The sequence below is a fragment of the Aptenodytes patagonicus genome, chromosome 5, assembly GCF_965638725.1.
Source record: "Aptenodytes patagonicus chromosome 5, bAptPat1.pri.cur, whole genome shotgun sequence".
NCBI classification, from domain to species: Eukaryota; Metazoa; Chordata; class Aves; order Sphenisciformes; family Spheniscidae; genus Aptenodytes; species Aptenodytes patagonicus.
In genome coordinates, this window is record NC_134953.1 from 20,842,808 (window position 1) to 20,856,660 (window position 13,853).

Genomic DNA, 13,853 nt, shown 5'->3' on the forward strand with positions numbered 1-13,853 from the left:
GTTTATCCTTTCCTATTAAAAAAAAAAACCTATTAAGTTTCATGTAATCAAAGTAAAATCTAACTTTGATTTGCAGATAACCATTCCCCAAATTTGATTTTGTTTCCAATAATGATCAATTTAAAGCTTTTATCTTTCATCTATAGAAAAGTATTTTTTTCTTGGAAACCTGAACTAAATCTCAACAGGAAGCAAATTAATTTTCCATATCATATTCTTTGGCATATAGAGCTTGATTTTCACCATAAGTATGATTTTTAACCCAGAAAAGTATCTTTATACTTATACATAGGTAAATTCTTCAAAAAATAAGTTCCTCGAATATTCATTTGAATATTCAGTGGAATTCACTTCTCCTGGGCCTGTGTTCAGAGAATATTCAGTGAACAGTACTGGCAACATTGTTGGCCAAGGCAGGGAACATTAAGCTGTTTCTAAAGGTTTATACTGACCCAGTCACACACACAAAAAAGGAGCATATGACCTCTTTCATCTACTGAAAATATACCTTGGATTTAAAATAAGAATCTTCCACGCAAGTCTATTCCAAATGATTAAATGGGGTCCATTCCCACATTACTGGGGAATTTCCCACTGATTTCTGAATCCAGAATTTTATGATTACTTCACACCCCCCCAAAAAAAAAAAAAACAAGGGCACCTGAGAAAATCACATATTGAGCAGGGACAATTAATGAAGATAAAAACAAGCCTGCATTTGTTACATAAAATATTTCCCTTGAATTATTTTCTCAACCTTAAATGTAGTGGGGGAGGTGAGAATGAGGAAGAGAAACGTTTGGGGAAAGACATGGGATGTCTCTGTTGGGTTATTTAAATAGCCTGAGTTTTTCTAAAGAGCCTTTCACTTCCTCCTGAAGACCTGCATGAAAATGATCTGCAAGAGCTCATGGCACTGCTGTCCTTAAATAATCACCAGCAAAGGTGATATAAAACCTAATACATATAGGATGTGAGCACTGACACTGAGTTGGGACCTGGTGCTGTAAGGGATCAAGAGCTTCCCATGTGTAGCTGAACGCTCTCCACCCAAAAAAACCCAGCCCTTCATGCCTTGGCAACACGTTTGCCTTGAAATGCCAGCTGCAAATCATCCCCTTCTTGATTTAACATGTTTGTGCAAAGCATGGAAGAAGGAACTCTTAGGTTCCAAGGGACAACAAGAACCGATACACACGGCATGGGGGACATATTCCTGGTGGCAGTCTGAAAACTGTCTTGATGAATGAATTTCAGACACCCCCTCTAAACACCAGCCATAACTTTATGTACTAGATGCACTCCAGTATTTTTGCCAGCCCAGACAGTCCAAGAGTGTCTTCCCTACCTTGCTGCTTCTACATTAGGGAATGCAATACTGTGGGGGGAAAAAAGCTTTTTTTTTTTTCTTTTTTTTTTTTTTAAAATGAGGGCAACCTCTCTGGGGGTGAAGGTGGGTGGTGTTTGCTGTTATCATGTAGTTTGCTGCCTTATGTACATTTTATGGTGTCCTCGTCCTGCCCTGAGGTCCCTCAGCCACACTTCCCAGAAGCACAGCATGGGTCAATCCCTTCATCCCACCCGAGCCACTCGCTTGAGGTGGGCTTTGTCTCATCTGGGCTATCTCTGAGCTTTCCCTCCAGGAAAAGAGAAATCACAAGGCCTGTGACTCCCCTCACTTTCCTGTCCCTGCAGAAGCAGTTCTGCCCCTAATCACAGCACAGGGGGAGAGCACTGGAGGCCCCGCCCCAGCACAGGCTGCTCATGGCGGGTATACTTGGCATTGACATACCTCCGTAGCAGCAGAAATAGGTCCCATTTCTCACCTTCTTCCCCGCCACTGCCTAAGTCTCCATCTCTTTCCTCAGCCTTCTCCTCCCCGCTCGCCCCATGGCAGGGGCACCTCAGCACAGCCTGCCCTGAGCATGTCCCTGGAATGGCAGCACGCGGGAGGGAAGTTCACAGACAGCTTTGAGTCCCGGTGTGCTATCACAGGAGAACATCACTCCCCTATTTAGGGACACAATGTGAGGTTAAATTAAGTTCTTGGAGACCCTCTAAAAGAAAGGAATTACATTTTAGGACATATCCTAAAATATCCTGTTCCTTCTCAAAGTACTTTCCTTTTATGTTCCCCAAGGAGAGAAAGTGCAGAACCAAGTAAAAGTGTTACTGTGTTACCAGCACTGAGAATTAGGGATTGAGGGCTCTCACGTTAACTGTTGTTTGATTTAAGAGACAGCCAAAAAAATTGCAAGTGGCACAAAAATCATTTTACTGCATCAACTTTTATATGCATTTAAAATTCCAAAATAATTAGTCTATTACCCAATACTGCCATTTGAATTGGAATCAAGGCCCATTTTCATTTAACATAGAAATGTCAATTAGAGCTGCGGGAGTCATTGATTTTTTGGTTTGCTGGCCAGATACAAAAAAGAGAGAAAAGAAGTGCCTTGTGTCAGTCTGATTTTTTTCCTCCTCCTATGAAATGAAAACCTGAATGTAGCTTTGGTTCTGGATGAAGAGGATCCAGTACACACAGCTTTTATGATAATATCAGTTGCCCAAATATAGACAAATATAGTTTGAGATGCTCTACCATTCCCAGGCCTGGGCGTCAGGTTGGATGCAGGATCCACAGGACACCCTTGCCCTGTTAAGCAGCAGCTAGAGGCAATACCATCTCAAATGTCACTAGATGCCTCTGTGTGGGACTCTGAATCAAGCTTTTTGTGTCACTGGGTCATTTTTAAATATAGAATAAAAGAATTAGAAATCCATTCCAAAAATGCTGTCTTGAAACAAAACAATGAAAAAAATGTTACATTTAAACTTTCAAGATTTTGGCTTGTTCAGGGCTGTTTTTCAGGAGCCTTGGTATCAAAAGGAAATCAGTGTGAACCTACAAAATGCTCTGGCCAAGCTACAATACAATTTTCTAGGGGAAGAGGTCTTTGATGGGGCAGTTTCACTCACCTTGGAGCTCTGCACAGTGTGGGGGTTGTATTCAGTCTGGCATAATAAGAAAGGCCCAGAGGATGCAAGATTGTCCAAGGCCAATGCTAATCTTGCAGCCCGTCATATGTAGAGCCATATCACAACAGGACGGGTCAGATTGGTCTCTAACCTCTCCAGAACGAGTTGAGGACTTCTGACCTCCTTGCTTCCCCCTCTGGACAAACCTCATCATGATTGCCAGGTCACAGAAATACAAAAGTCTTACTTGAAGTCAGGAGGAAAGGGAGAAAACCCTTTTCTATTACAAAGTACAGTATTAAGAAGATTGAAAACTATAACCCTATTGCTTTATACAGTTTATAGCCTCTCAATACTGTGCGAATGCCAGTTGCAACCATGAGAGCTCTTTCATTATTCTCCTTAATCTCCCCTCATGATAGGATTTGCTTATCCCACCTGTCAGTCCGGGTGGAAGCTCCTCACCATCTCCCAAACACTTTCACAGAGACCAGATTCACACAATGACAAGCCTTTCTTCTAGTCCTCACGGATTCTCTTTCACCCACTGCTTTCTCTCAGTGCACGGCTATTCTTATTAACAATTTCCTACGTATCCTATTTCATATTCTGCATATGAAAAGCCTACATTTTAGCCAGTCAAGAATATATCTAGAGATGGATTGCAACACAGAAGAAAGAAACACTACAGCTATTGACTCATTTTTGCCAAATCACACACACACACACACACACACACAAAAATCCAAAAAACCTCAAAACTTTCTGGTTAAAGACATAAAGTCCTACTCAAAGTTACAAGAAATTTTCCAGTGTTTTCTCTCACTGAAGGCTTGTTTTTAAAGTGAGCTTCGTATCTAGAATGGATGTAAAGTATTTTGTGATCTACACAGTAGCAAATCTAGTTCAGAAGACCAAAATTTGAAACAGGACTTTTAGCAATACTTTAATTTGACTTGATTTTTTCTGGTTTAAATCCCAGTTTTTGTTTCCTCACTTTTTATTCAGCCCTTCCTAAATATATTCTCATTAGTTCTAGCAAGAGATTAGCCTGAAGCAGTCTCAGCATCTGGTGCATTATACTATTAATACTATTATATATTGTTGTAATATGTAAGCAACACATACTACATCTCACTGAAGCATTTTAACGCAGGCATCCTCCTCAGATGAATCATTTTTGGGACCTGTTTTCTGCACCCTAGGAACCAATCTAAATGCAAAGCGGCTGACAGCGGGGTCATTCCTCACCATGGGTCTCACTGTGCAGCTGGCTCTGGGCTCCACAGATATATTCATTTCCTTAAAACTCCTCCTTTATAATAATGCAATTGCCATGGGAGGAAGGGAGCAATGGGCTATCACAGTGTCATACAATGTAATGCCGGTCACTCATGAGATGATGTTGGCAGATTCTTCATCCCTGGTAGTTTTACACTGGAGCCACAGCTCTGCCAGCAAGGGAGGGACAGAGAGGACCAACTACAGCCTGTTGCATGAACACAGTGTCTGAGCAAAGAAGTCTCAGAGTGAGAAGATGTGAAAAGTGACATTTTGATTGTGATGCCCCACTCTGGTCTGAACAGAACAACACTGGCAATTGAAGATACTTTTGCCATGCCTTTACTGTCTCACTTGCAAAAGGGAATACATTCATTATCATCTGCATGGAACTGTGTTCATCAAAAGCAAAAATCTGATTAAAATTCGAGCTCTCAGGAACCTGACTCCTAGAAATTCACAGTTCACTTTCTACAATCTGTCTTACAAGCGGATACAGAAAGAACAGTGCTTGCTTGATTTAGCAAACCAGAGGCTGAAAGGGAATATGATCACTGTCTGTAAAATAATTCCAGGGGGCATAAGTGCCAGGGAGGGAAAATAACTTTAATTAAAAGGCACATGCACAACTAGAAAAAAAAAAGAATCTAAATTGCCCAATGGCAATGTTGGAACAGAAATCAGACAGAAGTTTCCAACAACCAGAAGAATAAAGCTTGGAACAGATATCCAGAAAGGAAGAAGGCAATAGGAGGGTGGGTTGAAAGAAACCCAACTGTTTTTAAGATGCAGTTTGATCAGTTTATGGCTGTAGGATGCAGTACCTGCTGCAGCCCTGTACCTTTCTTTAAGTTCCTAATTTATAAAGTAGGTTTGAACACTTCAGCCGAAAATCCAACAACAGGTTATTCACAATTACTTTGCCCAGGAGGAAATACAGTGCATTGGAAATATATAGGTGCATTGTTATTCTGCCTTACCTGTGCTCAGTTTGTCCTGTCAATAACATCAGGTAAAATCTTGCAAGTAATACCTAATGTAGAGTCTCATCTTGCCTAAAAGCTCTCCCATAAGAGACCTAACTCTTCCCCTGTTCTCTAGTGTAATCACCTGACAACAGCAATGATGACTTTGCAGGCTTCATCCTGCACTGGACCCATCAGTTGTATTAATTTTCTTCTGTGGATGGAATATAAAACCTGTCTGGCCATGGTTGTTTTGCATCTGGTTCAGACTCCATCTCCATCAGTCTGTTAAGGATCTTCTGTTGTGGAGAACCTAGGAGAAGCTCAGCTTTGTCTTTCCAGCCATGTAAATCACAGAAGTTTGAACCAGCCGTTTAAAGGTACCATGGCCATGTAAAAGCCAATCCCCAGGTGTACAGCAGGGTACATGTTCACTTTGCCAAGCACTTTGAGATCTACACTAACATCCAGCCCAGGAGAGCACTCTGTCCAGAGCAAGGCAAAAGTAAACTGTCTTATTAAGTGAATGTGAAACCCATCCTGCTTTCCTTCACAACACCACATTATAGCACAAGCTATAGCATCAAGGCTCTTGCTCAGACTCCCTTACCTTCTGACCTCCTCCAATTTTTTTGCTGTTTCTCCAGGGTACTTTCAAAGGAACAAGTAAGGCACTAATCTCACTTCAAGCCAGCCTAGGACAGACGCAGTCTTGGTTTCTTGTAAGCTATGAGAACTATCCGTATCCCAAAAGCTCATAATGGACGTCTCCTAGAGATTTGCTTCTCTCCATTAAAACCAAGTCTCTCTTTTAGCTCCACACACAAATCTCTGCTAGCTGTTTTCTCCTAGTCTATAGCAGAGCATTAAGGGAGCTATGGGGACTCCACATCTACAGTGTTTGGATACACCACATCAGGAAGCATGTTTGATATCTCTGCGAGCTAGGAAACCTGCCAACTTCCACACTGATGATGAAATTTCTCAGTGGTGCAAAAAGGCAGGAGATCTCACTTGTATGTCTTGTAGCAGAGATTTGAGGAAGATTTTATCTCAGAGGATCTTTTACTCCAGTTTCTACAGATGCCAGTGGAAAGACCCTCAGGATGTATCAATGCGAGTAAATTAAGCAATACCAGGACACATTCACAGACTCAATAGTCTATACTCTTATTATACTGTCAAAATGGCTCCAGGCAGGGTGCTGGCATGGGCCAGTTAACACCTTCCTGGATCATTCCCAGACAGTCTGGGACTTAGTACAAGCCAAAGACCATTTCCAGCACCCAATTTAGCTGCAGCCACTCTTCTCTGTTTTGCAGACTGAAAGAGCTCAGGACTGTGGAGGTGCCAAATGGCCTTGTGTGGCCTCACTCCCCTCCACTGGAGTCAGAGAAAGCCTGAGGCCCACCTCAGGCCAATTTTAATACAACACTGGCTACACTCCTGGTTTCATCCTCACCAGTCATCTGACAATCAAGACTCCGTACACCTATGCTCTCCTCTGGGGAGCTCCTGCTGACCACCAGTGAAAAAGCCAAGGTAGACAGGAGGGATTAGTGCACGTGTGAAGAGTGTCCCTACAGATGTGAGCTGGGCACACTCCAAATGTCCGGCTACGGATATTGTGCTGGAGGGTAAGCTGTCCAGGGAGTACCCAAAGTCATTGATGGGCCAAAATAATCCCTCCTGTAAGACAATTTATGTTGGTGGAGTTATACCTGGATGACTTGGACTACTATTTATTATTCTTACTGTACCTGTGGCCAAGCATACAGCGAGTTCACCCTCAGAGCAGAATGCCATCAGTTAGATGGAGCACACACTCAACATGAAATCACAGCCAAGCCTGAAAGAAGCTACAAACACCGAGAACAATCCCTTACAGAAATCAGAAGTCCTTTCAGGGGTTCCTTCTCCTCCATCAGAAGCATTGCAATGGTATCCAAACCACTACCAAAATAAGGATATAGGAACCACACTGAAGCTGGTAGAATCAGGTACATTGCAATAGAAAAACTTTGTGGTGACAGTGCTTTAATTTTCCAGCTTTTCCATCTAAAGGGATCTCAAATGTTTTGAGCTTTGTTTTGGATTTTTCCTGAACTCACACAGATGCTGCAAACTATGATCATCTTCATAGTGCCCCTGTGCCTGGGTGAAAGGCAGAAGCTGTTTAACAGCAGCACTTACAAAGCACATTAGACTGAAAATGTGACGAGGCGTGTTGCACCCCCCTGCCATGACAAGGAAACGCAGGCAGGAAGGCGGCAGCTACCGCTGCTGGAGTGCAGCCAGGGCACCGGGGTTACACAGCGTCCCTCGCAAGCAGCACCATGGGATCCTCTGCAACCCCCATGCAGGCAGAACTACATACATTGTACCCTAAAGGAAGCATTTCAACCCAACCCTCTCCCACTCCCAACTCCTTCACAGATGAGTGCGAAAAACCTCCACAAAGAGACATTGGGTCAGTGCCACTTTGGGCTACCTACTGAACATGCACTCAGCTGAGGCAATGGTGTGGACAAGCCTGTCATGCATCCAAGTCCTGCTGGGGCCCAGCTTCATTTAGTGTTGTGAAGGGGATGCAATCACAGCACAAGATAGCACAGCACTGCCAGAGCCCCCAGCAGCAAGGTGGGAGCATAATCTCCCTGTACACAATGCAACCCGCAGCTCTTTGGGAAGGACAGCAGCAAATTATTTCCCCACAGCTCCCTGAAAACGTGTGTACACCAAGACACTCGGAAAGTAATTGGTCCCTAGCATTAACAGTCCCTACTACCACAGTGGGCAGAAACATATACACATGTATATGTATACCTAAGCACATGTATAATAAAACACATACATAACAATATATGTCTTGATAAATGCAATGAAATATAATTGCAGTGATAGACCGGGAAAACTGATGCCTGCTGGATGACTTTTTCTATCAGAAGCTTTTTCTTAGCAAATGGGTCACTTTAAACTAGTGTCAGCCTCAATTCAATTTGTATGAACAGACCTGAGTTCCTACAAGGCAGCTTCTGTTAGCACAACTACATAAGAGACAGGCTAGCTGAGTTGGGAAGAAAGGGAAAAGTCCTTCAAAACAGAGATGACAGGTATTCCTCTAGCAATTAATTGATTAAAAAGCTCCTGATGAGACCATAAAACCATGTCCCAATTAACTAGGGCTGAACCCCACAGTGAGGTGCTTATGATATCTGCTGTAATTCTACATTGGGTGGCTGTGATATACCTCAATACAATCTACCAAAAGGAATTCATAATGATTAGACCATTATTTCAAAATGTTACCAGGCTCCTAGTATTAAAAGCTGAAAGGGAGGCCAAGGATTTCTGCCAAGCAGCCAGAAACCTTCTGGAATTACAGCTGCAGACACCTTAGAGGAGAAGAGCCCAAGTCCCCCTTTTTCCTGGGAAGTTGTATGGGCAACAACCATGTCGTGCCAGCATCCCTTTCTCTCTTATTAGCATTCTGCTTGCTGTCTCTGAGAGGCAAAGTGACAGAAATTGGAGCATTCAGACAGGCAGATCCCCCCACTCTGCTAGTCCACAAGCAGAGTTAACAGTAGGCGGAAAGCACGCCAGGCAGCTCTGCCTCCCCAGGCCTCAGCCCTCTGGCTCCAGGTTACCTCTGCAGCAGAGGCTGGAGGGATACAGGGCTCAAGTTGACTTGGTAACTTTGATGCCATGACTATTGCTCCAGCCTGGAAACCAGTCACCTGCTTCTCTGGCTGGTTTTGTTCTGCTTGGCTCATGTCGGAGCCGTTCTGCTGCTATTCATGAGAAAGGTCCAGGTTATGGGGAAGAGACAAAGACTGTCTCATTTTAACACCTTGGTGACAAGACGCAAAAAGCAGCTTTATCCCCTGCACAGAGGCACCTCGGAAATGAAGTCCTGAAGCCCTCCAGCATCTCCCCAGCAGCAGGGCCTGGGGATGAGCCCTTGGGCTGACGTGGGCCCCCAGGGCTGGGAGGAGGAGGAGCAGCACCAGAGGGGCTTCCCCAGGCCTTTCTTGCAGCTGAGCCTCCCACGCTCCTGGCGGGGGTTACCCTGGGGGGGAAGGCAGGGTGCAAGGACGGATCCCCCCCAGGCCGACCTTTCCCCTCCCCGCCGCGGGCGGTGGCAGTGGTTTATCCCTCTCTGCCTCCAGGGTGAGGGAGAAGGGGGCTGTGCTCTGGTTTATCCCTCTCTGCCTCTAGGGTGAAGGAGAAGGGGGTTGGAGGGGGCTGTGCTCAGCGGGCGGGCGGCGGAAAGTTTTTTTGCTCCGGAAGAATGGCCCTTTTGAAGCACTTCTGCCCCACTGCACACTGCTAAGCGAAGCCAATCCCCGGCGCTCGGAGGCGCAAAATCCTCCCTCGAAGAAGAAAAACCCAGCACCCCCCATCCCCTATCCCACCCCACCCCCCAAAAAAAGGAAAGAAAGAAGGACGAAAAAAAAGGAAAACAAGGACAAAACCAACCCCTCCGCCCGCACCCCGCCGGCCCCCCGCGGCGGCGGTACTCACGCTGCTGTTGTGCCCCGACCAGTGCACCATGGCTTGGTTGTGCGCCGAGTCGCCGGCGAGGGCGAAGGTGGTGCTGCCCAGCCGCAGCTCCTCCAGCCCGAAGCGGGCGGTGCCGGCGTCCCCCGGCTCCCGCCCAGCGGCGCCGCCCGGCCCCGCGGCGCCCCGCGGGCTGCGGCCCCGCCGCCGCCGGCCCGACGGCGGCCGACCGCCCGCCGGGGGGGACCCCTGGCCCCGGAGAGGATGGTCCTCGGCAGGAGCCGCCGCCGCTCGGGGCCGGCTCTCCCCGGCCACTTTCTCGGGCTCCCTCGTCAATCGCCGGGTCTCCCAGCCGCTGAATTTCGTCCCCGCGGGAGCAGGGGCGAGGGTCGCTTGCAGCCCGGCATCCTCCGCCTCCGTCCCGGCCCCTTGCCCTCTCTCACCTCCCTTCTCCCCGGGGAACCTCCTCTGCTCCTTTTCTCCTCCGTCGGTCCTCAAATGCATTAATAATCCCTGCTGCGGATGTTGCTGCTGCGGCTTCACCTGGGAATGGCAGGATCTGCAAGTTATTTCTGCACCGGTAAAGCCAAAAGTGAAGAGGAAAAGCCATGTCCAGTACAGGAGAGCAACGTGCCAGGCTGGGTACCAGCCAGCAACTTTTTCCATCGCTGCGGACCACTGATGAGTGCGAGGGAGAAAGAGCAGGAGCGAGCGAGCAGGGTGCTGCCGATTTACCCGCCGCGGGGTAAACACAGCGAGAACTCCATAAAGTTTCAGACTCTGTTGTATTAGATGCAGCCGGGGGGTAGGGAAGATCGCTTTCTTTCCCCTTCTTTTTTTTTTTTTTTCCTTGTTTTCTTTTCCTTCTTTTGCACTTTTTCCTTTTTTTCTCTTTTTTTTTTCTCTTTTTTCTTTTTTTTTCCTCCCCCCCCAAGACTGGCGTTGCTGATCAGGCTTTTGATGGAAGGCAAAGCCACAACCACACGGGGGAGGAGCTGAATTGAAATCAGAGAGAGAGGGAGAGAGAGAGGAGCAAATCCTGGCTGGTGATTTCTCCCGGCTGCCTCTGTGGAAGTCACAGCTCGCTCCTCTCCCGCTCGCTCTCTCTCTGCTCCCTCTCACTTCGCCGCTTCTGCATCACACTCCTCCCGCAGAAGCCCCGCGTGTGTTGTGAGTGATTGGTTACTCACTCCCCACACACGCACACACGCACTCCAAGAAGGACTTACCCCAACTTTTAAACTCACACCATCCGATCCCTTCCTCCCTTGCGCTTCCCATCAGCTCAAACCCCTAAAACCTGCTCCCCAATGTACTAAAACCACCGCACAGGGACTGGAAGCAAACATGCGAAGTGAAGGAGCAATACATACATATAAGCATACATACATGTGTGTATAGTCTTGCAAGAGTAAATATTTTAATTCGATTAATTAAATATTTTAATCTGATTAATTAAGTGGCCTTAAATGTCTGAGCAGGCTCTGAAATGTCCCTTTCTTTCTCTCCCCCTGTGACTGATGTAAATGCACTGGAGTTGCTGGGAATAGGTGCCTGTGCTTGATTTCACAGAGGGAAAGTCGCATTTCTACCCCTCCATTCCCTCCTCGGCCTTTGCTTCGCTGTACCGTCATTTACAGTAGCTGCCAATGTTTAGATAAATCACTCAGGCATGGCAGAGATGTAGTCACGTAAATGCTGATGGAGACAGGGACAAGCTTTTGGAAAAGAAATGACAGCAGTTGGTGGCAGGAGAGGGGGAGAGAGAGATTCCCCACCACTGGTTTATCAGCAGAAAATAAACCTTTCTGCTCTAGCTGTCTCATGTTTTCAGGACCAGCAATTTCTCCCCCAGGACCTGTGCTCCTCTCTCACTAGATCTCTTCCCCACAGAGTAGTCACTAGTGGTGGCCAGAGGAGACCACCAAACCCTGATTGCAGAGGTTGGTCTCTGCCGGCCGTGGGAGCCACTGGTCCCTTACTGCAGGCAGCACCGTTGGTGACTGCCCACGCAGCAGGACAGGGGTCTGAGCTTTAACAGGCACTTGCAAATGTCCACGGGCTTTAAAACTGGAGGGAATTAAATAAAATTCCACTGGAATTTTATTGCATCCCCATCTGCCTGCTCTCACCCATTCCCGTTTGATTTCCAGGAGAGTTTATTTTTTAATTAATGTTTTTAACATTTCCTTCCTGACATGGAAGACTCTCTTGTATTTTTTGGCAGGGCATTTCAGGAAGAGATTTACAGATTTGTTCCACATTCTTCTAAAGATTTCACTCAAATGCTCACTGGTGACACGTCTTGGGATATTAGCACAAGACCACAGGCGAAGGGAGACTCACAGTAATTGAGGCTGGGCATAACTTCATGCTGCTTACAACAATGATGGATTGTCTGCAATGTAACCGCCAAACCTCAGCTAAATCTACTGTAAGCCAATTAACTGCATACCTGTTTCCATATCTCCCAGCTAAATGGTTACTATTAGTTACAGCCTGTCAGTAATAATAATTAACACTTTGCACTTAAACAACTCCTTTCCTTTACTAAGCCCAAAGCTCTTCACAAAGGCCAGTGAGTTTTACTCTTGTATAAATGAAGGAAACTGAGTCACAGTGCAATCAGCAGAACAGCAAGGATTGGAGATGGAGCTACCTTATTATCAACCCAATCCTTTGTCTTCTATACAACAGATTGACCAGATGGGTCTATCCCAAAGGATGCACTGAAGAGTGACACCTTCCTAGGACAAGTCTCTTAAAGAGGCTTTAATCTAGAGGGATGAAATTCAAAGAGATGAATGTGCGAAACAGGAAAAGATCTTGGAAGAAGGAAATTAATAAGAGGTCAAAGGAAATTTCTCCTGGGATTATAATAGAGATTTGCATGCCAAGCAGTGGCTAAGGCTAATGAGAGAAAAAAATCTAGCTGTCTCCTTTAGGCAGATGATTATCTCTGGTTTGTGATGAGTGACCAGTGAGTGATACGGATGTGCCTGGTAAAGCACACCTTATACACTGTGAGTATACTACACCTGCAGAGCTCTTCAGCAAATGCACACAAGTCAGTCATGGAGAGAAAATACTGGATCCGACCTGAGGACCACAGCCACTTTTTCCAGCATTTTCCTTGTTGTGGGTGGATATAAGACAGAGATGTACAGTACAAGCCTTTCCCTGATCCCTATTTCCAGGAATCATCAGTTTAGAAGATTCAAGCAGCAGAAATTGCACCTGATCCCTTATGTTTAATAGCTACGGATGGACCTGTCTTCCCTAAATTTGTCTAATCCTTATTTATACTCTTGGTGTCTGAGGCATGCTGTGGTAGTCAATTTTACAATCTGATTATGTGTGCTTTTGAATACTCATGGTCTGCACTTATCTGAGAGAGACATTTTAAATCGCCATAATCTAATCTTGTTGCCAGCCATCTTTCTGCCACAGATGATGTGATGATTGAGCCATCAGAGATATGAAGCCAGAGTCTTTGGCACAAAAGAATAATCCCCTGTCTTTTGATGTAAGCAATAGCTTTCTGAGTTGGGAACTACAATAAGCCCCTATGCTGTCATTGGGGAGGGCTGAATTCATACACTCAGCCAAAAAGGAGCACTAGTGTGTCGTGACCGGACTCCATGGCTGTGCTCACGAGAAAAGAAAGGTTGCACTCATGGGTATCCTGACCTGAGATTACATCCGATCCAACATTTCGATAGCACACACTACACCGCATGTCCAGGTCCAAGCCCTGATGAGAATGTGTTTTCCAACAGAGCTGCTACACTACCTGATCAGGAAAGTGCTCTTCTGTTTCACACAACCAATATTGCCTTGAGGGAGGGGAGAGGAGCGAGCCCTGGGGCCCATGGAACAGGAGATAATCGTTGACATTGTAAAACATGATGCTATGAGGGCAAATGAAAAATTCAGGTCTCAGCTGGCCTCTTCAGCTTCTGCCTTTACCAGGATAAGCAGTGGCAGGGTGGCAGGGGGTGTTCCTCATCACCAGGGAGGAACTACTGCCAAGGCAGAGCTCTGCACAGACATGAGAGTGTTTGAAGAGGTTCTCACTTTTGGGGTCAGGAAGCACAAGCAGGAATCTAGCGCAGGGAGTAGATACCG

At 46.0% G+C, this 13,853-nt stretch overlaps 1 protein-coding gene across 2 annotated transcripts in view; it reads right to left on the reverse strand.

Annotated features, from left to right (window-relative positions):
* The window catches only part of SORCS1 (sortilin related VPS10 domain containing receptor 1), a 312,215-nt gene extending 301,367 nt beyond the window's left edge, over positions 1-10,848 (reverse strand). Inside the window, exon 1 of one of the 2 annotated variants that reach the window (XM_076338969.1) lies at positions 9,750-10,848. In XM_076338969.1, coding sequence (XP_076195084.1) covers positions 9,750-10,391 — 642 coding nt within the window. In that variant the 5' untranslated portion in view covers positions 10,392-10,848. The remainder of the gene's footprint in view (positions 1-9,749) is intronic. The other variant, XM_076338970.1, reaches the window with a different exon arrangement.
* Between the last annotated feature and the right edge of the window lie 3,005 nt (positions 10,849-13,853).